At 46.8% G+C, this 26,840-nt stretch overlaps 1 protein-coding gene across 7 annotated transcripts; it reads left to right on the top strand.

Moving 5' to 3' along the window:
• Positions 1-8,455: 8,455 nt before the first annotated feature.
• Positions 8,456-25,630, top strand: Dvl3 (dishevelled segment polarity protein 3). 7 transcript variants are annotated; one of them, XM_087576071.1, is made up of 16 exons: positions 8,456-8,859; positions 14,610-14,679; positions 15,104-15,225; positions 15,346-15,455; positions 15,653-15,785; positions 16,079-16,172; positions 16,383-16,452; positions 17,237-17,376; positions 17,472-17,548; positions 17,654-17,721; positions 17,850-17,999; positions 18,499-18,630; positions 18,793-18,960; positions 22,590-22,805; positions 22,897-23,307; positions 24,057-25,630. In XM_087576071.1, the coding sequence occupies exons 1-16, from the start codon at positions 8,699-8,701 to the stop codon at positions 24,086-24,088; spliced, it is 2,154 nt and encodes a 717-aa protein (XP_087432197.1). In that variant the 5' UTR covers positions 8,456-8,698; the 3' UTR covers positions 24,089-25,630.
• Positions 25,631-26,840: the final 1,210 nt, after the last annotated feature.

The following is a 26,840-nucleotide window of genomic DNA, read 5'->3' as shown; positions in this document are numbered from 1 at the left end:
GAAAAGGAAGGTCAGCTGGGTGATTTCTCTGTCTCTCTGAGCTAGCAGGCTTTCACCCCAGCATCTGGCTCCCCAGTTTTCATTGGTAAAATTGAACAATTGAGATTTTGTTTAAGAAAACATTTGACGGGTTTGGGGATTTAGCTCAGTGGTAGAGCGCTTTCCTAGGAAGCGCAAGGCCCTGGATTCGGTCCCCAGCTCTGAAAAAAAGAAAAGGGAAAAAAAAAAAAAGAAAAGAAAACATTTGACACTTCAACATAATGGCACAACCCCATGGACAGAGAAATCATGCTGGCTGCAGACAAACTGAGAAGTCATCAGATTTGATAAGACCTGGGAAGCCATCAAAGAACAAGTTAAATAATATTAAAAGAAAAAAAATCTATGGTTTTCCTTGTTCTGCTTTGAGCACTGCTGTTGGGTGCTAGAAAGGGACTTCAAGCAAGCTCCAAAGTAAAGAAAGACATGTGATGTCAGTATCATGCTTTACATTGTACACATTTATGGGATAATTTAGGATGAAGTGACTTATGATGATGTGTATGTAAACTTCACTGGGGAGGAGTGGAATTTGCTGGAACATGCCAGAAGTATCTCTACAAAGATGTGGTAATGCTGGAGACCTACTGAAACCTGACTGCTATAGGCTACAATTGGGAAGACCATCATATTGAAGAACAATGTCAACGTTCTAGAAGATATGAAAGGCCTACAGATTATTCTAGAAGAAAAAGCCCAACATAAGGAGAGTACGTACACCAAAGAGAAAACAAGAAATTAATCATCTCACACACAAAAAAGGAGAGAATCACGTACACATAATGCCACATACAGCAACAAACATAAGAACCAACAATCATCTATCTTTAATATCTCTTAATATCAACAGACTTAATTCCTCAGTAAAAAGACATCAGCTAATGGATTGGACACTCAAGCAGGTTCCAGCATTTTGCTACATAGAAGAAACACACCTCCATGGCAAAAATAGTATCTCAGCATGAAAGGTAGAAAAAGAGTCTTCCAAGCAAATGGTTCCAAGAAATAAGCGGGAATTGCTATTCTAATATCCAACGAAATAGACTTTAAACCAAAAGTTATCAAGCAAGATAGGAAAAGATAAGTCATATTCATCAAAGGAAAAAAATCCACCATGAGAAAGTCTTACTTCTGAACATCTATGTGCCAAATGAAAGGGCACCCTCATTCACAAAAGAAACTACTAAATCTCAAAACACACATTGAACCCCACACAAAAATAGTGAGAGACTTCAACACCCTTCTCTCACCAATGGACAAGTCATTGAAACAAACTAAACAGATACAATGAATCAAATACAAGTTATAAACCAAATTGATTTAATAGATACATACAAAACATCTCATCCTAAAACAGAAGAATATATCTTCTCAACACCCCGTAGTACCTTCTCCAGAACTGACCATATAATTGGTCACAAAACAAGCCTCAACAGATACAAGAAGATTGAAATAAGCCCATGCATCCTATCAAAGCACCATGGACTAAATCTAGACTTCAATATCAACAAAAAACAACAGAAAACTCACATACCCATGGAAACTGAACAACTCTACTCAATGATATCTTGGTAATAGAAGAAATAAAGAAATTAAAGACTTCTTGGAATTTAATGAAAAATATGACTCAGCATTCCCAAACTTATGGGATACTATGAACGCAGTGCTAAGAGGAAAGTCCAGATCACTAAGTGCCTTTGTAAAGAAGTTGGAGAGACTCTAGCCACTTAACATCACACCTGAAAGCCCTAGAACAAAAAGAAGCAAATGCACCCAAGAGGAGTAGATGGCAGGAAATAGTCAAACTCAGAGCCAAAATCAACCAAATAGAAATAAAGAGAATGATATAAATTCTCAAGAAAAACAAATCTGGTTCTTTGAGAAAATCAAGATAGATAAACCCCTAGACACAGAGACTTTACCCAAATTAACAAAATCAGAAGTGAAAAGGGAGGCATATCATAAACTGAGGAAAGTCAAAAAGTCATCATCAGATCCTACCAAAAAAGTCAACAAAACTGGAAAATTCAAATTAAACGAATGATTTTCTAGATAGGAACTACATGCCAAAGTCAAATTAAGAGCAGGTAATCTGTCTAAAAAAAAGCCCATATCACCTAAAGAAATAGAAGTCATTAACATTCCTTCTGAACAAAAAAGCCCAGGGCCAGATGGCTTTAGTGCAGAATTCTACCAGACCTTCAAAGAAAAGCTAATACCAACACTCCTCAAACTGTTCCATGAAATAGAAACAGAAGCACTACCTAATTCATTCTATAAAGTCAGAGTTTCTGTGATACATAAAGTACACAAAGACCCAACAAAGAAAGAGAACTTCAGACCAATTTTGTTTATGAATATCAATGCAAAAATACTCAATAAAATTCTAGGAAACTGAACAAGATCACATCAGAATCATCATTCTGTGCCAAAGTTATTCCACAAATCAAAACTAAAAATAGAGGATTTTCTTAGGACCACATCTTTTGTTGTTCACTTATCCTACTCTCTTTAGTTGAAGCATTAAACTGTTGCAAGAGACTTGTCATGTCTAATATTAATATCTTGTCAAGTAGGATGAGGCTCGCCTTCTCCCAAACTCCTGCCTTAACTTGCAAACCAGGGTGTCAGTTACACACATACATGTCTCTTTCTGCTAAGTGGGATCTAAGTTCCTATGGAGGACTTGGGAACTTAAACTTTACTTGACACCTACTCAGAATGGAAGTTTTATTTCAAATAGATTAAGATGTCTCTCTTATGTTCAAGTTTATATCAGTACATCTTATAAAAGTAGATACCATACAATCTTATACACATGTGCAGGAAGTGCTGCTGGTTGCTTGACTTGGAACAAAGCTTATTTCAGCTTAATATATAAAGCAGTTCTAACTGACTTCTGTTGTGTTTAGTTCCTAAGAGCAAAGAATTTAAGAGAATATGCAATCAACTTGCACATAAGAAAGTTTTTTTTTTATATATATATAATATCAGTAACAGCACAAAAATGACAGGCCAGCCATGTAAGAGTTACTTAGGCTTAAAATTTTACCTAGGTCTTAACATTCCATCTAGTCCTTCATATTTTATCTATTCCTTAACAGTTCTCATGTATCCTCTCATCTCCTCATGTATGGCACTACTGTCAAAGGAAATTAAAAAAAAAACATAAACATAGAAAAAAGAAAGAAAAAATCTCTACACTTTAAGGATGGGAAATATGACAAAGAACATAAGATCCTGTAGAGTGCTACTTTACATGCCTTGAAGATAGAAGCAGTAAATGAAAGGATAAATGACTTAATTAAGATTGACACAATACCGGGGCTGGGGATTTAGCTCAGTGGTAGAGTGCTTGCCTAGGAAGCGCAAGGCCCTGGGTTCGGTCCCCAGCTCTGAAAAAAAGAACCAAAAAAAAAAAAAAAAGATTGACACAATACCAATAATAGTTACTGTTAGTCTGGTAATTCATATTTTACCCTTAATAGCCATAGTAGTTATAAAAAGTGGTTTGATAATTATGCCAAATATGAAAAGTGGATTGATAAGATACAAACCTTGAAAAGACTTGCAGATGAAAATAAGAAAAATACTCAAAGATAACAGAAGAACTTAGACAAGAACCTACCATAAGAGGGGTAACCCAAGGTTGTTAGAAAACCAACCTTAGTTTATCCAGTATACAAGTTATCTTTATACAAGAACTAACAGCAGATGATAGTCTCCCCTCAATGTTATGAAGAAATTAAATGGAATCCTATAAACTAATTAGATTTCAGGTGATTTAAGGAAGCAGTTGTTTCCTACAGTATGCACTCACCCTGTGTGAAGCAGATTAAATTCATGGGCAACTCAGAACAGAATCATCCCTCAAGGCTGGAAAGATTTGGCAACAGCAATATTGGAAGCTGGTCCTCAGTTAAAATGGCAAACATGGTGGAAAGAGGAAGCTAGGGCCACAGAACAAAGAAATAGACTAGAGGCAGTGATATTTCCCAAGATCAGTTGCTAGGTGAAGGTCAATATGCTATGTTACAATGCCAGATTGGATTTGATGATCACACCTTGGTGCTATTGTTTAGCAGCTTTAAATGCTTGGGACAAGGTTGAAGAATCAGAAAAGAGGTCCGAGTCGTTTGCTAAAATTGTTCAAGGCCCAAAAGAAGCCTCCTCTGATTTTTTGCAAAATTTGACTTCAGCTGTAAATAAAATAGTATCAGATTCAGAAGTCAGACAAATATTAATTGAATCTTTGGCTTTTGAAAATGCTATTTCCTAATGCAAAAGGCTATTTAGGCCTTTAAAGGCAAGATAGCACCAATAGATGAGGGGACTACAAATACAGCTGATATTGGATCTCATGTTTATGATGCTCCTCTGTTAGAAGAAGTCATTTCTAAGTTTTAAGAAAAATCAAAATGTCAGATGTTTTAATTGTGGTCAACAAGGACATCTGAAAAGGGATTGTAGACAAAGCATACCTAGAAACAATATTTTTTCAAGAGAAGTACAAAAAGGAGGCTCCAGCTTCCGGAGTATGCAAAAGATGTGGCAATGGCTGGCATCGGAATAATGAGTGCAGATCAGCAAGGGACAGGCAAGGTAATCCTTTGCCAATAAGAACCCACCCCCCATAGGCCCCAATATCAAAGTTAATTGAGTCATTCCCTGTCAGCTTTGGAGAAACTCATTCACAGAGCAATCCAAAGATTTAATGTCTGTTGTTAGAAAGAACACGGCTCTGGATAAAATCAAGGACAGAATAGCTTCTGTAGCTAAAACAAGAAATTCAGGGCACCAGACCAGAAAATAAGTATTTTAGCAAACTGCTATAAATGACCAGAGACCAAGGTTTAGTTGACTAGAGGGACAGATGGAACAGTCACTTCACCAAAATCTTGGGATCCACATTGGCCTCTTCAGGAGCTAAGTATTCATCTAAGTACTTATCTCCGGTAAAACAAAGTTCAAGATGGGTCAAGTGTATAGGACCAGAAGACAGATAGGAAAATTAAAGTCATATGTGGCTAAAATAGCCATAAATTTATAGGGGATATGACTTGTTGCAGCAATGGAAAACAGATTAACATTCCTCCAATCTCAGAAACAAACCATAAAATTAATAATGCTTCTAAAAATATATTAAAAGACATTTTCAAGAACAGTCACAGACCATTTAGGTTGTCCATAAGCAGGACATAATAGCTGTTGGTCTTTCAAAGGTACCAACCGCCTTACCTTTAAAATGACTAATTGACAAACCTGTGTGGGTGGAACAATGGCCTTTGACATCAGAAAAATTATAGGACCACTGTCCTAGTAGGACAACTGTCATAAAGGGAGAGAGTTGGAATATAACGAGTTTCTGAAGTATACTTGTTTTATTCTCTCCGAACATGCATAAATAACAATGTATTGGATAGGTAAAATCTGAAATATTGGATAAGTGAATAGCTAGAAAGGTTGTAATATAGGAAATCTTATAATAAAGTGAAATTGTCAAAAAATGAAATTAATAATGGTGAAAAGGATACAAAGTCAATCCAGAGGAAGTGAACATAGGATTATTATGGATAGAGAGACACATAGAAAGTAGAAGGTGAGGGACATGCAGTTTGAAAGCTTGAGACTTCATGAGAGGGGCATTACTTCTAGGATGTCAGCCGAGGAAGAAGGTCAGCTGTGCGCTTTCTCTGCCTCTCTGAGCTAGTAGGCTTTTGCCTTAGTATCTGGCTCCCAAGTCTTCACTGGTAAAATTGAACAATTGTGATTTTTGTTTAAAAAAATAAACAACAACAAATATCTTCAAATTCCTGAAGGAAAATTATTTTCAATTTTATTTTTTCCAATGTGTGTGTGTGTGTGTGTGTGTGTGTGTGTGTGTGTGTGTGTGTGTGTAAGTGTTAGGGAATACACAAGCGCCAGCATGCCTATAGAGGTCTTGCAGGAGGTCTCCTTCCACCATGTGGATCCTGAGGATCAAGCTCAGGCTGTCAGGCCACTGCCCCAACCTCAACCTCAGTCATATTCTAGACATACAACTCAAACACAACCTGGGCCTTAGCAGCAGAAATCATGCCCGCATCCACAGATCCAATAAACAAACAAACAAACAAACAAACAAATTCCTTCCTAGGTGTGGTGGCAGGACTTCCAGTTTAAGACCAGCCTGAGCGTCTTGTATTGTCAGCCACAGACTCTGTCTCAGAAAACCAGAACCAAAACCATCTTTTTCATTCTTGCTTTCAAGGAGACCTGTCAAAGGATGCAATACGCCTTACTAAACTAAGAATAAAGTATTCAAGAAAACAGGTCCAGCTTGGTGGAGAAGTAAAGAAAATTCTGGGGATGCAGAGAAGTCCTGGGTGACAGCTGGATTGATAGAGACAGCAAGCAGTGTTCACCGGAGCAAACGAAGGGAAGTTCCAGGAACAGGCAAAGCTGGACTACCTCATAGGTTGGACTGGATGAACAAAATGTGTCCTGAAAAACCACTGGGATGTTTGCAAAGAATCATTGGTGCTTACATTTTTAAAAAATAAAAACAACCAAAGAACAGTAAAAGAAGCAAGTAATATAACAACTTTAGCAGTATACATTGACTGATAGTTAAAATGCTGTCGATATTAAGTACTCTATTTAACAAGCATGGTTTCAATATTTTAATATATTTTATATATCTATTCATTTAATGTATGTGAGCACACTACAGCTGTCTTCAGACACACCAGAAGAGGGCATCTGATCTCATTACAGATGGTTGTGAGCCACCATGTGGTTGCTGGGATTTGAACTCAGGACCTCTGGAAGAGCAGACAGTGCTCTTAACCACTGAGCCATCTCTCCAGTCCGGTTTCAATATTTTAAGAAAGTAAAAGTGGAAAGTCAATAGCAATGTCTAGAATGTGTAAATCAAGAAATAAGGCAGGCATCACATGACTTTAACCCCAGCTGCTCCAGGAGTACAGAGGCAGGAGAGTAGAAAGTTCAAGGTCATCCTGGACTCTTTACTTTTTAATATTAAGGTTGTAGAAACAGCTCAACATTTAAGAGGGCTTGATGTTCTTACAGAGGCCCTGAGTTCAGTTTCCACCATCTCGGCAGGTGGATCACAGCTTCCTGTGACTCTAATTCCAAGGGACTGACATCCTCCTCCGATCACCTCAGATACCCAAAATCTGCACGGGTAAAAATAAACCTTGAAAAGTCTTAATGCATTTTAGTTATGCACAGACATTACTTGGAGAAAAAGATAAATGAAGGATATAAACTGAAAAGATATAACTACTACTGATTGCTTTCTGCCTATAATAAAAATTTGGTTTTGAAGTAACAAGAAGTCTAGAGAAGTAGGTGTCAGATTATAAAGGACCTCGTGTATCATGTTGAGGGTATATGAAAGGCATATTGGGTAATGTGAAGGTTTCTGAGCAGAAGAGGTGATTAAAATGGGTCCTGAAATGCAGGGATGTAATCCCAGAACTCAGAAGCCTGAGGCAGGAGAATTGCCAGGAGTTTTGAAGCCACTCCTGACATACATTGTTACAGCTGAGAAGCTGAACCACCAACTGACTGACTATACCTAGTTTTTAACATCTACTGTCCCAATCATCGATCATGTATGTCTACGCTTTCTGTTTTTTGTTTTTGGTTTTTTTTTTTTTTACTTGGGGATCAGGGTGGGAGTTGAGACAGAGTTTGTCTGTGTAGCCCTGGCAGTCCTGGAACTCGCTCTGTAGACTGGCTGGCCTCCAACTCAAAGATCTGCCTGCCTCCCCAGTGTTCAGACTAAAGTCATTTGCTACCACACCTGACTGCTTGCTCTTTTTCTTAGCTCGCATTTTTTCTTTTCTTTTTCTTTCTTTTTTCTTTTTTAGAGAGAGAGACAGGACTTTTCTACCTAGTCCTGCTGGGGTCTTGAGCTCTCTGTAGGCCAGGCTTGGCTTGAACTCACAAAAAGCCACCCGCCTCTCGTTCCCGAGTGCCGGGATTAAAGGCAAGCACCACCACACCCGCCAATCCATTACTCAAACTACTTGCTCATAGAGACGCTGAGATTACAGGGATAAAAATTTAAACTTGCTCAGCCCTCAAGGAACTCAGTACAGTCCGGTCACAGCAACTGTGCTGTCAGCAAAATCCAGAGATCCGAGTCGAAGCGACCCCCCTCCAGGGAACCAGTTAGGTCTTCAAATCTATTTTCTTCCGCAGTAGGTGACACTTATCTTCCATCCCTCCCCTCCAGCCAGGGAGCCGGCCCACCGTTCCCCTGGGCCCACCGGGGTGAGACTTCCAGGTCCAGCAGCCTGATCCAGGAGCACAAGGAAGCGAGCGCCGCCCCGCGGGTGGGCGGGCAGTCTGCGGCAAGCAGCCAGCGCCGCTCGGCGGCGGGGCGGAGCCGCGCTGGGCTCGGCCCAGAGCCGGGAGGGCCGAGGCCACCGGAAGAGTCGCGGTCGCCAGCCGAGCGCTGTGAGTGGGGAGCGGAAGCGGTGGCGGGCGGCGCTGGGACCCGGGAGCGGCCGGAGAACAAGGGAGCTGGCGCCCCGGCCGGCGGCTGAGCGGGGCTAAGCAGCGGGCCTCGCCGAGCGCCGAGCTCTGTCGGAGAGGCCCGGCCCCGCTGCCCAAGCAGGCCGCACGCCGCGGGGCCGAGGCCGGAGCCATGGGCGAGACTAAGATCATCTACCACTTGGACGGCCAGGAGACGCCGTACCTAGTGAAGCTGCCCCTGCCCGCCGAGCGCGTCACCTTGGCGGACTTTAAGGGCGTTTTGCAGCGGCCCAGCTATAAGTTCTTCTTCAAGTCTATGGACGACGATTTTGGGTGAGGATGGCCCCCGCCCCGCCTCCCGGGAGCTCGGGTCGCTCCGCTGCTAGGGGCCAACGCGGCCAGTTCCGACTCCCCTCGCTGCACTGGTTTCTAACCCCGCTTCCAGCAAGGAGCGACTCGGTGACTTGGGACCCTCTTGACTTTGAGGGACTCCCAGTCATCTCTTGGAGGCCTTGCCTCCCCCACCCCACCCCCCAGCCCAGCGGGACGTCCCTCCCTAAGCAATTGGTTCCTATCATTTAAGCCCCTTCACCTCCCCACGGTCCAGCGGCCCGCCGTAGACATACATCCTTTCCACTCCAAAACCAGAGTTCTCAGTCCTTCCAGGTGCCACCTTTTAAGCATAGAGTTGGAGTTAAACTGACACTCGGTCTGCCTTCCCAGTCCTCTGAGCTCTGCAACTCAGATCCTTATTTGGAGTGTGCTCTATCTAGGGCTGTAGCTGGTGGGACTTGGAACTGGAGAAGGAGGAATTGGGGGCTGTTCTGCCAGGCTGGATGCTGGACCTGATGTTTGTCGAGTAGATTCTCCTCTCTCCTGGGCTGATGGGGTGTTGCCTGGCCCGGAGAAGGAGTTTTCACTAATCAGGTGCTGGGGCCTTTTCTTTCCTGATGGTGTTCCCAGGGGAGATGCTACATAGAGCTTCAGAGCCTGGATGGGAAAGCCAGGAAGGGCCTGTTGGTGTTCTCTTGTCTTCCCCTTCCTACCCAGCTGCAGGGCTTTTGATGGGCAATTTGGAAGATGGGACTGCCCCTTTAAGAGAGGTTGGAATGTTGGAGCCTGAGGGTTCTGTAGCAGCTGGCCTGAGAGGGGACACACACACACACACACACACACACACACACACACACACCCCTATCCAAGGGGCTGAGGCTTGCCTGCATTAACTGGACAGCGGACTTATAGGCTATGGAGCAAACACACACACACACACACACACACACACACACACACACACACACCCTACCCCACCCCTCTCTGGGCCCCCCAAGGCCTGAAGGTCCCTCTGATGCACTTGCCTGAGGCTTGCACTCTGCTTGCAGCTGAGGCCCCAGAGCTGGGTGAGGGGAGATATTCTCTCTAGTGTACATTAGTCTGGCTTCCCTCCTAAGCCCTGCCCTCCAAGCCCCAGGAGGCAAGCACCTTCTGTCTCCTTCTGGGCTATTTGTCATTTTCTGCCCTGGAACTCGACATTTGATGAGCTCTTAAAAGTGTGTGTGTGTGTGCATGTGTGTGTGAGTGTGTGTGTGTGTGTGAGTGTGTGTGAGTGTGTGTGTGTGTGTGAGTGTGGACAGTGGAGAATTGATCTGACTATTGCTAAATCTGTTCTTGCCCTGGGATGAGACTCTTGTGTGTGGTGATGATTGTCTGGCTGTAGTTTAGAGTAGGAAGACCTGGTTGAAAGACCCTGAAAATGATGTATCTGGAAGAACTGAGGATAGGAGGTGAGTGTCTCAACCTGGCATGAGAGGAATAAGAAGAGGGTCTTTCTTATTATTCGAAGGAGCTGGGATAATATTTCAGGATATGCTAGGCCAGATGTCTTGAGGGATTAGAATAGTCTTGTATCTCCACCCCCACTTGCCTCTGCCTCCCAAGCAGACCACTCTGAGCTGCTTCCTGCTTTCCTGAGGTTGTCGTGGGAGCAAACCTAACTACAATTATAAGAGGGCTCCCATTGCATCTGCTCACTGTTGGGAAATATTTTTCTTTAAATCAACTATTGAACTAAGCAACATTTATCATGTGCCACTTTGAAGCATTTTGTATTTACCTGTGGTCCCTTTGCAAAATATTCATTGTCTGTTCTATCAGGGTTGAGAACAATGCTAAGAATGAAGTGGGTGTGATTATTTGGCTTCTTCCTCCCAAACTCCAAGAATAAATGAGCAAAAGACCCAGCAAGGCTATCCTTTTCAAGTTAGGACAGCAGAGGATCCTGTTGACAGTTTATTTCATTTTTTATTTTACAAGTGCATCATATGATACAGTCTGCCTGATAGTGATATATTATTACTTGTACATCTTGCATCTTTGAGTCCTCATACCAGCCTATGAAATAGGCACTAATTTCCCACTTTGAAAATTAGGCTAGAATGTTAAAGGCCTAAATAAAGCTGACCCTAGATCACACAGCTAGTAAATGACAGAATTTGTTTGGATATGGGGGACTCTCACTCCAAAATCTAAAGTCTGGGTCACACATTGTAGATGTGTGTGTGTGTGTGTGTGTGTGTGTGTGTGTGTGTGTGTGTGCGCGCGCATGAGTGTGTGAGTGTTTATGTGTGTGTATGGGTGTCAGAGAGTGTGCATGAGTGTGTGTATATGTGTGTGTGAGTGAGTGTTGTGTGTATGGGTGTCAGAGAGTGTGTGTGAGTAAGTGTGTGTGTACGTGTGTGTGTGTGTGTGTGTCACAGTAGTGAGGAATACTGTGCAAATGGCCATAGATTATAGACTTTTCTCTCCAGAGGATAGCAAGCCTTGGCAAACTGGGGACATAACATGCACCTCAGCCAGCCTAGGCCAGTGACCCCTGTTGACAAGAGAGAAAGCATGTCAGAGGAGGAAGCAAGCTGCACCTCAACCTGAGGATTCCCCAACTCTCACCTGGTCTCCAAAAATATTTGTCAAGTGCAGGATACACTTAGCTTTATTAAATTACTTGGGAGCGTCAGAGACATGGCTTAGTACATAAACCCATGGGCCACCAAGCCTGGTCTATCCTCAGGACCCATAGAGTGGAAGGGAAAAAAGCAACTTCTGAAAGTTGTCCTCTGACCTCCATACATATGTACACATGCATACACACATACACACACCACACACACATACGAATGCTAAAATGTAATAAAGTTCTTTTAAAAGAAAAGACATAGTTAATGTGAGAGTGTAATCTTACTGAAAGTTGGAGAGTCAGTAAGTAGTTTTTATTATATTCCTGGACCATACCAGGCATCTAGGAATCGCATTTACCAGGATGAGACAAAGGTTGGCTAAGTTAAATGATATCTTTAAGGTGGGAGAGCTTCAACGTAATAGACTTGGGAGTTGAGCATGTGCTTATTTGACTCAGTAAAGAGGAGAAGACAGTTCTGGTGAGACTGCCACGGAGCCCGGATGGCCAAGCCCTACAGTGGGAGGTTACATCTGAGGCTCCTCCAAGGCTACTGAAGACTAGGTGATCATTGAGCAGAGACTTGTAGAGCATTGGCGACCTGTAGTATGGAGTGTGTGTGTGCGTGTGCATGTGTGTGTGTGTGTGTATGTGTGTGTGTATGTGTGTGTATGTATGTGTGTGAGTGTGTATGTATGTGTGTATGTGTGGTGTGTGTATGTGTGTGTACGTGTGTGTGAGTGTGTATGTGTGTGTGTATGGTGTGTATGTTTGTGTGAGTGTGTATGTGTGTATGTGTGTGAGTGTGTATGTGTGTGAGTGTGTATGTGTGTGTATGGCGTGTATGTGTGTGTGAGTGTGTATGTGTGTGTATGTGTATGGTGTGTATGTGTGTGTATGTGTGTGTGAGTGTGTATGTGTGTGTGAGTGTGTATGTGTGCGTGGTGTGTATGTGTGTGTATGTGTGTGTATGTGTGTGTATGTGTGTGTATGTGTGAGTGTGTGTATATGTGTGTGTGTATGTGTGCATGTGAATATGTGTATGTGTGAGTGTGTGTGTGTGTGTGTGTGTGTGTGTGTGTGTGTATGTGTCTGTCTGTGTGTGGTCTGCTAAGGGAGATGGGAAGACTCGGCAGCACTTTCCCATCACAAGACATGTTTCAAAGCAGGACAGAGAGTCCTGTGTGTCACACAAACCCTCTTTTCTCTTAAGGCCAGGTTACCATGCAGGACACCATACAGATTGGCTTGCAGGCCTGAGCTGTTTTCTCAGGGTCCTTGTGGCATTGGAAATGGTAGAGCGGGGAGCTGGGAGGGAGGACGGTAGGATGAGGAGCTGGGAGGGAGGATGGTAGACTTGGCTACCAGCTTCTTTGTAAGTTAAAGATGTGACTGTCAGGCTGGACAGTTGGCTCAGGGCTTAAGAACATTGACTGCTCTTCCAAAGGTCCTGAGTTGGGTCTGAAGACAGCAACAGTGTACTCATATCTCATGTCCATTAAATAAAAAAAAAAAAAAAAAAAAAAGAAGATGTGACTGTCACAAGGAGCCAAACCTTCACCCTCTCTGCTTCTTCCCTGCATTCTCAGCATGTGTCCCCATAGCCTAAGGCCACATTTGTCCAGCTCAGCGCTCCTGGGGTGAGTGATAGTGTACCTCTCCACAGTTTCTATCCCTCATCCCCCACATTAATGCCCCACCCCCAATCTGTCATGGGGGAGAGAAACATGGCATGGAGCAAGAGAGACTTGAAGTTAGAACAGCCCGGGTTTGATTTCGGCTCTAACGCCTCTTAGTATTATAACCATGGTAACTAACCAAATGGTGGTTTCTTTATTCATGAAACGAGATTTATATTGTCTTTCTAATGAGGCTGGAGTAAAATTATTTTTTTTCTTTATAGTCTGTCTTCTTTATAGCCTTGGCTGTCCCAGAACTCTTTCTGTAGACCAGGCTGGCTTCGAACTCAGAGATCAGCCAGCCTGCCTCTGCTCCCAAGTGCTGAGGTTAAAGGCATGTATGTGCCACCGCTATTTTTGTGTGTCGTTTTTAATTATATGTTCTAACTGTAGGGATAGAACGTGTAATAGATAAAAAAAAAAAAATGCAGAGTCTGGGCTGGGGATTTAGCTCAGTGGTAGAGCGCTTACCTAGGAAGCGCAAGGTCCTGGGTTTGGTCCCCAGCTCCGGAAAAAAAAGAACAAAAAAAAAAAAAAAATGCAGAGTCACACAGGCTAGGGTTCAAACACCAGCATGTGAGTGGTGAGTGTAGATAGACTGGCTTGGCATAATGCTAGGCCCATAAGACACGCTCAGTAAACACAGACAATTGTCGCTGTTAGTTTCTTCTCCTTCGTGGGGCTGCATGAGGGTCCGCATACATCCCAGCCTCAAGCTCACTCTGAAGCTAAGAGTGACCTTACACTGGTCCCCTGCAGTGCTGCGTTACAAGCGTGTAACCATGCCCATCTTTACGTAGTGTTGGGTCAAATGGTTCTCTGTGCCGGGCAAGCACTCTGCTGTCTGAGCTGCCTCGCCAGCCTCTTCCTGCTGCTTGTAACAGAGTCACATACTCTGAGGCTTGCCTCATAACCCTCCTGTCTCAGCCTCCCTAGTGCTGCCTGGGGTTCCAGATGTGTACCACATGGATGGGCACTGAATGCCTTCTCTTTCCTATTTCCTAACTCCTTTCCCACAGCTCTCAGAACAAAGTCAGTTCCTAGTAGAGAAAAGAAGAATAGTAAGAATCGTACCTTTTCCCTTTGAAGGTCAGAGGAATGCTGGGAACAGAGCAAGCACTCTGGAGGTTCTGAGGTGTGCCCTGTGACCATTATAATTTACAATCACCCGATGGCCAAGCCAGTGCTGCAGCAAGGCCCAGATACGGCCCTGCCGGAGGGATGGCCCAGAGCATAACGTGTCTTTTCTACTTCCAGCTGCTCCCCATAGCTCCTGCCTCTTTGTCCTACTTCCTGGAGGTGCTAAAGGGCTGTCCCTAGTCCCTCCACAGCTGGACGGTCTTGTGGGGATGGCTTGATCTCACACGTAGGGTCAAGGACAGCTCCAGTCATGGGGACCCTGGGATTTCCTACATCAGAAACTGCTCTCTGACATCCCCTTCTCCTTGCAGAGTGGTGAAGGAAGAGATCTCGGATGACAATGCCAAGCTGCCCTGCTTCAATGGCCGGGTGGTGTCCTGGGTAAGGAGCCATCAGCCTCCAACTGTATCCTGGTGTTGGTTAGAGGGAAGAAAGGCATAGCTGGGATTGCAACTGGTGATCTTATGCCTTCGTATCTGAATCTGCCTTTAGTTTTCTAATCGTTTCTTACCCTAGATTCTTCAGCCTTTAACGAAATGTGAGAGAATAGTGGAGGGAGGAAAGGGAGAAACAGATTAAAAGATCTCCTGTGTCCATCCAGACATCCACTGCAACCTGGCATCCTCTGACCTCTGTGCTCTGCCCTACTTCTGCCAGCCCCTCTCCTTACACGGCTGCTCAGCTGCCCTTGCATGGATGGCCCTTTCTTCTCTATTCTACTCTGACCAGTCTCTCATGCCCTGCTGGAAGCAACATCTTGCTTTTCCTTGGCACCGCTGTGACCATTCGTTTTTTTTTCTGGCAGCTGGTATCGGCCGAGGGCTCACACCCAGAGCCAGCCCCTTTCTGTGCTGACAACCCCTCAGAGCTGCCTCCTTCAATGGAACGCACAGGAGGCATCGGTGACTCTCGGCCCCCGTCCTTCCAGTAAGTGTGACTCGAAGGTGGGAACGGCCCATGGGGAAGGGACAGCTTAGTGCAAACCAGGGCTGGGAAAGGGAGCCCCTAGCCCTCTCTCTTCTCCACCAAGTCCTCTCTACCCTTTAGCCCTCATGCTAGTGGGGGCAGCCAGGAGAACTTGGACAATGACACAGAGACCGACTCCTTGGTATCTGCCCAACGAGAGCGGCCCAGACGGAGGGATGGCCCTGAGCACGGTGTGTATTCTCACTTCTGGCTCCTCCTGGTAGCTTCTAGCCAGCTCCCTGCCTCTTTACCCTGCTTCCCGAGTTCTGGGTATGCCTGGGTGCTGTTCAACCTCTGGCTTGCTCCCTTCACATCTTGCTTTCCTTATATCCCTTGTTCCCTGCATTGAGCCTTGTATGGACCCAGCTGCCCATCTCCCTCGCAGCAGCCCGCCTCAATGGAACCACAAAGGGCGAGCGGCGACGGGAGCCAGGTGGCTATGACAGTTCATCTACCCTCATGAGCAGCGAGCTGGAGACTACCAGTTTCTTTGATTCAGATGAGGATGACTCCACCAGCAGGTGGGACTTGACTTTCATAGGAGCAGGGATGGGAATGGGGGGATGGATGGGTGTGTGTGTATGTGTGTGTGTGTGTGTGTGTGTGTGTGTGTGTGTGTGTGTGTGAGAGAGAGAGAGAGAGAGAGAGGGAGAGAGAGAGAGAGAGAGAGAGAGAGACCCATAAGGAAGTTTGAACCCCGCTGATTCTTCACCTCTGGAGGGATGTGGCCATTGTGGTGGGATCAGGGCTCTCCTGTGCCTCTTATGAGGCAAGGATGGGCCAGCCTGGTGGGGAACGACTTTGGGCCCCACAGGTTCAGCAGCTCCACAGAACAGAGCAGTGCCTCACGCCTAATGAGAAGACACAAGCGGCGGCGACGGAAGCAGAAGGTCTCCCGGATTGAGCGGGTATGGGCTGTTGGATATTCAGGAGGATGAGCAGGAGGTTAGACTGTAAGTCCTTCCTAGGCAGGACCACAGCTTTCTTCCTCAGAGCCCTTCTGTTTGGTTCGGTGTTGGGGAGCTTAGTGGGTAAGGGTGGTGTGCTGAGGAAGAACCGGGTGGGAACCCTCCTCCCCACCCACTCCAAGCACTGCTCACAGCCACTGTCTCTTCCAGTCCTCCTCCTTCAGCAGCATCACAGACTCCACTATGTCTCTCAACATCATCACAGTGACTCTCAACATGGGTGAGTCTGGCGGCACTTCCAAATGCCTCTCAGTGGAAAAAGGGGTTCTGGGAAACGCAGCGTACGTTTTCTGGGGTTTGGGGTGGGTCTCAGTGGTATACTACAAGGCTCTGGGGGTTCCGTATCCAATACAGGAAGAAAAGATATGTTCCCTATTCTGAAGTTGCGCTTCTGTAAATACTGCGTGAGACATCATATAACCATTTCAGTAGTTCAGTGTCAGAGCTGTGACAGGTAAACAGAGAACGATGGGAGCAGAGCACGGCACCTGGGAGGCTTCCTGGGGGAGTGATTTCTTGCCATTACATACTTCCTTACTCTTTAAAAGGCTCAGCAGGTGGGCCTGCCACTCACCCTGATGCCTAGAGTTCAGACCCTAGAACCTATGTGAAAAGAGAGGCTGACTCCTACAAGTCGCCCTCCAACCTGCACACACACACACACACACACACACAAAACAAATAGATAAAAATGAAATAAAAAAATGTAAAGGCAGATAATATGACCAAAAGAGCTGTAACTTGGGAACTTAAATCTGAGTTTACTTCCTGATGCTTTCTGTCTTAGAAAGGTCACTTAGGTCTTGCCTGTCTGTAAGAGGGTGTTCAGAGTCGCTGCCTCATAACCAGTAGGAAAATCGAAAGTGTGTCTATGTGTATACTGTACAGTAATGTTTGCCTGGTTGTGATGTTAATTATTGCCCCTTTCTGCCCTGTACTAACAAGGAGCTGGGAATTTGGGTAGGAACCCTGCCCTTCTCAAGGTGTTAAATTATTCCCTGCAGAAAAGTATAACTTCTTGGGCATCTCCATTGTGGGCCAGAGCAATGAGCGAGGTGATGGGGGCATCTACATTGGCTCCATCATGAAGGGTGGGGCAGTGGCGGCTGATGGACGCATTGAGCCGGGAGATATGCTGTTGCAGGTATCGTCTACTACCCTGGGAAAACCCTCAACCCCAGCTCCCCTGTCCATCTCCTGAGCACTCCCTGTTTTCTCACTCCTAGCCCTCTTTCTCAGGTAAATGAGATCAACTTCGAGAACATGAGTAATGATGATGCAGTCAGAGTGCTTCGGGAGATCGTGCACAAACCAGGGTATGAACAGCATGGGACTGGGGGAAGGTGGGCTAGGCACTTCTGGCAGGAGACTTGGTCTGGCCTGTGTGCATCCTGCCTTTATTAGGACAACCTTGCTTTCAGGCCCATCACTCTGACTGTAGCCAAGTGCTGGGACCCAAGTCCTCGTGGCTGCTTCACATTACCCCGGAGTAAGTAGACAAGGGATCATCCGTAAAGTTGGTGTTGGCTGTATAAACCATGCTCCTCTCTTCTCCTTACATGTTAGACACTGTAATAGGCAGGGTGGGCAGCCTGTGATGACCCATCTTCCCCGCAGGTGAGCCCATCCGTCCCATTGACCCTGCAGCCTGGGTCTCCCACACTGCAGCCATGACAGGAACCTTCCCTGCCTATGGCATGAGCCCCTCCTTAAGCACCATCACCTCCACCAGCTCCTCCATCACCAGCTCCATCCCCGACACAGAACGTGAGTATTCAAGTCTGTCCCTTGGGCCACCCAGCAGACGGGCCAGGTGGGAGGATTGGTGGAGGGACCCACTGTGCATCGGGGGGAGCCTTCGAGGGGACACCGTAGCTCTTCCCCAGAGGGCACGCAGAGCCTCACTGAACACTGTTTGCTTCTTAACATACCATGAGCACCCACGGAGCCTCAGTTTCCTCTCATACAATGGGGCTACTAGTATATGCTTCCCAGGTTCCTGTGGGGTTCGATGAGAGGTTCTAACTAGAGCCTTGGTACTGCGTGACATGAGGGAGCACCAGTTTACTGTCATCCCATGTGCATGTGCTTAGGCTCCTCTGTCACATGTCCTTGTGAAGACACTAATCATTCATTTTTACAGGAGGGGAGACTGTCCAAGGAGTTGGTGGTGGGCTTGTCATTGTTGAGTGGGAGAGCTGAGATGCCACTCCTGTTTTCCTAACTCCACAGCCTCTTTGTCTCACTGCTCTGCCCCTTCCCCCAGGCCTAGATGATTTCCACCTCTCCATCCACAGTGACATGGCGGCCATCGTAAAAGCCATGGCCTCCCCCGAGTCAGGGCTGGAGGTCCGAGACCGCATGTGGCTCAAGATTACCATTCCCAATGCTTTCATCGGTGAGAGCCTTACTGCAAGATGAAGGACAGGTTGTGGAGACAGGGGCAGGGCAGGGTGGGGACCCGGGCTCTTCCTCGCCTACCTTTGGGTTGTTAACCGCCCTGGCATCATAGCTTCTGTGAGCTAGAGGAACCCAAATCAACTGGCAGCCTTGTCCCCAGGCTCAGATGTGGTGGACTGGCTGTATCACAATGTGGAAGGATTCACCGACCGGCGGGAGGCCCGCAAGTACGCTAGCAACCTGCTGAAGGCTGGATTCATCCGCCACACGGTCAACAAGATCACGTTCTCTGAGCAGTGCTACTACATCTTTGGTGACCTCTGTGGCAGTACGTGTCTTCCCACCACCCTCCCCCTTTATGAGACAGGGCCATGCGACATAAATCATGCTGACCTAATAGCTGCTGTGTAGTCAGCTTGACTTGAATTTGCAGGAATCCCCCTGCCTCAGCCTCCTGAGTAATGGGAATATAAGTGAATGCTACCACCCCAGAATCCCCCACCTTCTCGTCTCCTGGATGGAAGTAAGGAGGTGCTCTGTGATAGGATGGCTGACTCCAGGAAGCCTAACTCCAAGCTCTGACTTGGGGTCTGGCTCAAAGCGCAAAGGCCCACAGTACAAGCAGAGCCTGATGGAGCCTCTTCACTGCCCTCCCATCTCCCTGTGGAGCCTGCCACTAAGTGCCTGTTCTATGCTTGACATGGTGCCAGTGGTTTCTGAGCTGTCATCCTACCATCCCACTCAGCCTTCACCTCCTAGTGGGGTGGGGGTGGGGGTGGGTATATCCATGTTATCAAATGAAGAAATCAATTTATTGGTGTAAAACAGTCTACGCTAGGTCTCACAGTTAGAAACAAAGGAGATAGGCTTTGGTTCCAGCTCTTCTGACTCTAGTTCACACTGTTCTGGGCTTCTCAAGGGACACAGTGCTCCAAAACACATGGTCTCAGCAAGGATATGGACTGGCAAGGGAGTCCTGGTCTTTCTAAGAGCCCTGGGAGTAAACTGTACCGTGGTGTGAAGCTGGAGAAACTGTCAGTAGCAGAGGACTTTACGAGACTTCATCCTGAGCCACTGAGCATAATCTAAGGAGACCCTTCCTTCTCTTTAGCCTACAGAGGCCCTCACACAGGCATTGCTGTTCGTGCCAGCAGCTGAGTCCTAGCCCAGCCGCCGCCCCTGCCCACACAGCTGTTACACCTGTGGTGCTGGCTGACACCCAGGACTGATCAGATGCTTCTGGGACCCGGTGGCTGGCACTGCAGAGCAGCGTCTCTCGGTAGAGGTTGGGGCTCCTGGCCTCGGCAACTCTTACAGAGGTGTGATAGGATTTTTGGACTCAGATAGTTCTTTTTTTTTTTTTTTTTTTTTTTTTTTGGTTCTTTTTTTTCTGGAGCTGGGGACTGAACCCAGGGCCTTGCGCTTCCTAGGCAAGCGCTCTACCGCTGAGCTAAATCCCCAGCCCCAAGGACTCAGATAGTTCTTACTCTACTGTTACTGTGATCACAGTAGGTGTGTTAGCTTCTAAGTTCGAGACGGAAGTAAGCTAGAACTCATCCCATGGAGATGTCTTAAGCATAACATAATGTATGTACACCCATTTAGAATAGTGTGTGACCCACAAGAAGTGCTCCATAAAAGCTGCCTGCCATTCATTATTTAACTGATTATAAGATGCACTTCTATTTTCACATCCCATTCTCTGAAATTGGGTATATTTTCCATTAATAGTTTAGTAGACTCAGAGAAATTAGTTATTTTTGTCATTGTTAGCAGACATCAGCCCAGGGCCCTAGACATCTTGGAATATACAAAGCTTCCAAGACAGCCATAGCAGTTTTGCTCAAAAGATGTTTATTCTTGGGCCTAGCTGGGTCCCTCACCTAGGCCACCCAAGAGTTGGCTCAGGGTGTGCTGACAGAAAAACCTTTTCCTTCTTTGAGGTCATAGTCTGCAGCATGGGGAATGTGGCAGGCTCAATGAGGAACTATGTGCTCACTATGGAGTTTATTGTTGGTTCTCTGGACAGCACCTTATAGGCTAAAGACATCAGCAGGCCTTTGAGTGTGAGCCAATACAGGACACTGCTTTCCTTCATTGCCTGTGGCTGCCAAGTCAGAGGCTTGGCTATCCGGCTCCATAAGCAATTTCAGAGCCTCATACCCTGGCTTCTTCCTGCAGAGCTGGCTGGATCACCTTGGGCTTGGAGGTAGATCTAATGGTGTAGGTGGCCTCTACAGGGCAATTATAGCTTTCTTAGAATTGAGGTGCACGTGAGCAGGTCCTCGGCAGGTAATCAGCCCTAGTAGCCTATTTTACTCCCTGCATGGAAGCTCCAGCTCTTGAGAGGACTGCTTACCTTTAGGAAGTACACAGTTTCAAGGATGGAAGAAACCCATGAAGTAATGCCTAGAGTCAGGGCACAGTGGAGGCATTTGAGTTGTTCTTTCTGGCCCTTCCACCCCATCTCCACTCTCCACAATAGCAAATGTGACCAGGGCAAGAGCCTTCTATAGAGGAGGCCCTAAAAAACCATTGTATTTATTTAGGATTCTGCCTCTCTTTTAATTTCCCCTCCCCTACTGCTGTGTAGTCTGAGTTGGCGGACTTCCCAGTCCTGCAGGAATGTCAGATGCACACGAACACACAGGCCATTCTGGACCTCCTCTTCCTCCTCCTCCTCCTCTTCCTCCTCTTCCTCCTCCTCCTCCTCCTCTTCTTCTTCTTCCTCCTCCTCTCCCCCCTTTTCCTCCTCCTCTCCCTCTTTTTCTTTTGAAACAGACCCTTTACTACATGGGGTCTGGCTTTCCTAGAACTCACTATGTAGCCCAAGGTAGCCTTGAATTCTCAGGCCTACCTCTGCCTCCTGAGTGTTGGGATTAAAGGCATAAGCTACCACACCCAGCTCATTCTGAACTTTTACTTTTTAAGATTTATTTAATTTTTGCGTATGAGTCTTGCCTGCGTGTACCTCTGAGCACCATGTGCATGCAGTGCCCAGAAAGGCCACTGTGCCATGGGACTGGAGTTACAGATGGCTGTGAGCCATTTATGCTGCTAGGAATCAAACCCAGATCTTCTGCAAGAGCAACACGCGCTCTTAGTTCCTAAACTGTCTCTCTACCCTCATTCTGGGCTTTTAATAAGTGTTATTATTATCATTCCTATTATTTAGGAGGAGCAAGAGGAGGGAGGGCAAAGGCTCACTGAGTTTCCCCAAACATCCCCCTCATAATTACCTGAAAGGCAGGAGTGTGAGCACCTCAGCTTCTGCTCTGCCTGCAGCTCTGCTCTCCTCTCTGGACTTTTGTTCCTTGCCTGGAGAAGCGGTTATTACCTCTTTTGGGGGTCGCTGGATACTGTGCTTACGAGTCATGGTACAACCCCTGGTGGCTTCTAGTACTTCAGCCTTCTACATTCCCCAACTCAGTTCCTCTCAACCAAAGAAAAAGTGGCAAAATAAGAAGTGAGAGGTGGGGGTTGGGGATTTAGCTCAGTGGTAGAGCGCTTGACTAGCAAGCCCAAGGCCCTGGGTTCCATCCCCAGCTCTGAAAAAAAAAAAAAAAGAAAGAAAGAAAGAAAGAAAGAAAAAAGTGAGAGGTGGGGTGGGTAGAGTAAATCTTGTTTAGTTTTTGCTGTTTTTGTTTCATTTGGGAGTCTTTTTTGTTGCTGTTGTTTTGTTTTTGAGACTGTGTTAATGGAGCCTAGCCTGGCTTCAGACTTACTATGTAGTCTAGGTTGGACTTGAACCCGTGTCAGGAAACTTTGAAGGTCTTGGAGATTAGATGTGGGGATTGGCTGTACAGCTATTGAGAGAGGCCAGTGGCCAAAGAGATCTGCAGGCCTCCGGTTCTGGCCGTAAACTTTAACACTGTTGCCTGTGGTGCCTTCTGCTGGAGACCTGATTGTAGGTGTGGAACCACAATAGACCAGCTTACCTGAGTCCTCTTCCCACAGACATGGCCAACCTATCGCTGCACGACCATGATGGCTCCAGTGGTGCCTCTGACCAGGACACACTGGCTCCTCTGCCGCACCCAGGGGCTGCCCCTTGGCCTATGGCTTTCCCTTACCAGTACCCACCACCTCCGCACCCGTACAACCCACACCCAGGCTTCCCGGAGCTGGGCTACAGCTACGCTGGGGGCAGCGCCAGCAGTCAGCACAGTGAAGGTAGGTCAGAGAGACCCAGCTGGAAGGATCTGTAGGGAGCCCCGGCCACCTCTGCACCTCCATCCTGGGCCTGTTTTTTTTTTTTCTACAGGTAGTAGGAGCAGTGGCTCCAACCGAAGTGGCAGCGACCGGCGCAAGGAGAAGGACCCAAAAGCTGGGGACTCAAAGTCAGGTGGTAGCGGCAGCGAGTCAGACCACACTACACGCAGCAGTCTGCGGGGGCCACGGGAGCGGGCACCAAGCGAGCGCTCAGGCCCAGCGGCCAGCGAGCACAGCCACCGCAGTCATCATTCACTGACCAGTAGCCTGCGCAGCCACCACACACACCCAAGCTATGGCCCACCCGGAGTGCCCCCTCTCTATGGTCCCCCGATGCTGATGATGACCCCACCGCCTGCAGCCATGGGGCCCCCAGGAGCCCCTCCAGGGCGTGACCTGGCCTCGGTGCCCCCGGAACTGACGGCCAGCAGACAGTCCTTCCGCATGGCAATGGGAAACCCCAGTGAGTTCTTTGTGGATGTGATGTGATCCGGGCCCCTCTCCAGCTCTCACCCCTCAGCCGGCTGCACCCCCATCTCAGTCGGCCTTTTTTTTTTTTAAACTTTGGTACCTGAAAGGGAAATAAATGGAACTAACTGCTACTGCTTGCTGGTAGCAGCAAGGATGAGAAGTCTTTACTCATCCATGCTTCAGCCCCTAACCTGCCTCTAGCCCAGCTGGTGCCTCTGTCCACTAACCATCCCCATTCCACCCAGTTCCGGGCTTCCCAGGGTTTTTCATGTCCCTGCCTCTGCACTGCTAGTGTTAATTCCTGATGCTCCTCCACCCGCACGTTTAGGAGCTAACCCCAGCAGTGCCACATCTTATGCCCACCTTCCCTCCTCGGTACCCTTTTGCCCACCTCCGTAAGCATGTGTACAGAGATCAGGATATTGCCCCACCATACTGACACCAAAAAATGGTCTTTCCCTTCCTAACTGGCCTGCCCGCTGCTTCAGACCTTCACCCTACAGCTGTAGCCACCTCTAGTAGGCATCTGTGCTGTCTGTCCCTGCTTGGACCCAGCCCCAATCAGAAGCCCAGAGAGCCATCCTGCCCCCCCCCCCCAGGTGCCTGGGCCCCATCCATGCCTGCCCTGTGCTCTGGTTCCCCGAGATCTAACCCTACTAACCAATAGGCTCTCCTAACTTCTGAGCCTGAAACATTTCTCTTCTTTTTTTCTTCCTTCAAATTTCCCTGGGTCTGGAGCAGCCAAGAATTTCGGGCTCTTTGACTTTCTGTGAGTCCCCAGGAAAGGGAGGCCCAGCCTCCAAGGAGACCAGGAACTCTGCTTCAGCTCCCTCAGGGCTTCCCAAGGATGTCCAGCCCCCACAGGACCCACACTTCAAGGTCACTAGGCTTTTGGGAAGGGCCTCAGCTTCCCCCATGCATAACTGACTACTCTTTTCAGAGAGAAGTAGAGAAGTTCGCTCCCCTCCACCTCATACACATAGATATACATACACATGTGAGTCTCTCCCCCCAACCCCTGGTCTCTGTCTCTCTGTCTCTGTCTCTGTCTCTCTCTCACGCCTATGCAAGTTTACAGAAGCCTCAGGGCTGGTCCCTGGCCAGAGGGCTGGACCCTTTTTCCAAGTCATCTCCTAGATAGTAGGGCTGGTCCCTGACGTCCTCTTCCCTTCAGCTAGCCCTTAAGCTTCCCTTACATGTTCCCAACATCTTTGTACTTAGATAAAAGTCCAAAAGCTGGGGCTCACCAGAGGGCTCTCCGGTAACTGACAGATCATTCTCTACTTCCCTTCTGCCCCACATCTCCGGGTACCTGCTCTGTTTCATCTTCCCCATGAACCCTGGGGACACAGGCCAGTTGAAGCTATACGAGCAGACAACTGGGGCTTCCAGACCGTTCCAGTTAACTGTTTTCTACCTTAAATCATAATTTCCTCTTCAAAACACCGCTATAAACTCTGACTTATCCAGACTCTTTAAATTTTCAGTCAAGGGTGTCAGCTGAGGAAATAGCTGTGTAGTGCTTGCCTAGCATGCCCCAGCAAATGTCTCCCCCATCAAGATGTCCTTAGCCCAGGTTTGGGGGCAACCTGAGGTAGGGATATTTTGACATTCATTTAACATATTTCCAGGGACTTTAATGAACAAAGGGCTATGTTAGAAGCATGACTTGATCTTCGCTGTCTTCAGTTCTCTCTGACTCTGCCTTTTCCTGTTCTCTTGAGAATCCCTCACCAGTGCTCCCATTATCCTGCCTTTGGCTCATGTCCCTTTCTTCCCCCCTTTCCCCCATAGGGTCAGCCACTCTCTTCTTAAGCTGTTGATATGCTGGCCACTTCTAAATCTGGATCTCCCACCCCAGCTTCCCCTCTCTTTAGATCTGTTTTTATTCCCCACTGGACATCTCCCCAGGCTTGTCCATATGTCCCCAGCCAAGTATTATTCCTCTCGAATTCCTGCCCTTGTGACCTTCATTACAAGCCACACCTACACGGGCTTAGTCAGCATCTCACACCCTTATACTCAGACACTCTGAAGTTCAGCTGTTCCTCTCCCTTCCTTACATTACAGAGCATGGGATTTGGAGTCAGGTTGGTTTGGGCTTGATTTCCAGCTCTATCATTTTTGATTGTGTAATAGAGTTATTTAACCTCTCTGGAGCCTCAGTCCTCCCATATGTAAAATGATGATAATAATACCTACCTCACAGGGTTGTTGTGAGGATTTAAATTAGATATTGTACGAAAAGTGCCTAGCACAGTGCCTGGCACATAATAGAGTAGGTGCTCAATAAATGGTAGCTATTATTATTACTATTTCTATTTCTATGTTGTTGTTGTTGTTATCACTAATTTACTCTAAACTTTTAGGGTATGTTGGGAAGAGAAAGCTTTTGTGAAGATAGACATGAAGCCTTCAAAGGTTACAAGTTTCTGGGTTTTGGCTTCTGGAAGGAGGTTGCTAGGAATAGTAGGGTTAGCAACCAGATTTGAACACCCACCCCTTCCTTTCTGCCATAGAAGTCTCTGGCCTGTTTAGGCAACAGATGTCTCTGTCCACTGAGAGAAAAACCAACTTTTCTAGATTTGGCAAAAATCAGACAGCCGTTTGTGTTCGGGTTGGTTCTGCCTCATTCTCAGTTTGGATATCATAAGAAATCTTTTTTTTTTTTTTAAGGTTGAGACAGGGTTTCTCTGTATATCCCTGGCTGTCCTAGAACTCGATCTATAGACCAGGCTGGCCTTGAATTCAGAGATCTGCCTGCCTCTGCCTCTGCCTCTGCCTCCTGAGTGCTGAGATTAAAAGCATGTGCCACCACTGCCCAGATGAGAAATGGGATTTTAAAATCCCATGCCCAACTAAACTGGAGTGGTGGACAAACAGGCTCCCTTTTGTAGCCTGGGATGTCTTGAAACTCCCTATTTAGACCAGGCTGGCCTCAAATTCACAGAGATGCTCTTGCCTCTGCCTTCAGAGCTCTGGAATTAACGGCATATGTCACCAGCACACCACAGTCACAGATTTTGCTGAGAAAAACACTAGTGTTTTACCAAGAATTAGTGCTTTCCTTCCCAGCCTTTCTGTTTGGATAATTATCCCTGAGAAAGGGCTCAGTCCTATCCTGGAATATATATAAAACCTCGGGAGAATCAAATGTGTTAAAAAGCAATAAATTCAGCAGTAACGGGCTTATGCAAGTTGTGTTTGTAAAGTGAATATAGCCACTCTTCGAAATCTGGAGACAATAAAAATCTAATAATTCAAAATTTACAATTGGTTTCAACAAACAGCTTTGGTCTCTTAAAGCCTACCTCCTCTAACTAGGAACGAGAAGGATTACAGAGACTACACTTCCCGTGATTCTCAGTGAAGCAAATAGTCTGTGGAGCGTACCATGACCCGTGTTGCCAGCAAGACGCACTGAGGCCGACGTCGACTCTGTCTCGAAGGCTGTCGGTAGTTGTAGTTTTGCTAGACTTAGGGCACTCGGATGTGTCAGCTTGAAAGCTTCGGAGACTGACGGGA

The sequence above is a fragment of the Rattus norvegicus genome, chromosome 11 (assembly GCF_021556685.1).
Source record: "Rattus norvegicus strain SHRSP/BbbUtx chromosome 11, alternate assembly SHRSP_T2T, whole genome shotgun sequence".
Taxonomy (NCBI): Eukaryota; Metazoa; Chordata; class Mammalia; order Rodentia; family Muridae; genus Rattus; species Rattus norvegicus.
Note: the sequence above shows the minus strand (reverse complement) of the source record. Positions and strands in the feature narration are given on the sequence as shown.

Excerpts from the sequence above, each read along its gene's own strand:
- Dvl3 (XM_087576069.1), top strand. The coding sequence starts at position 8,699 with ATGGGCGAGACTAAGATCATCTACCACTTGGACGGCCAGGAGACGCCG. Across the intron at positions 15,226-15,345 it reads TCTCGGCCCCCGTCCTTCCA|CCCTCATGCTAGTGGGGGCA; the intron begins GTAAGTGTGACT and ends TCTACCCTTTAG. Across the intron at positions 16,453-17,236 it reads CACAGTGACTCTCAACATGG|AAAAGTATAACTTCTTGGGC; the intron begins GTGAGTCTGGCG and ends TATTCCCTGCAG.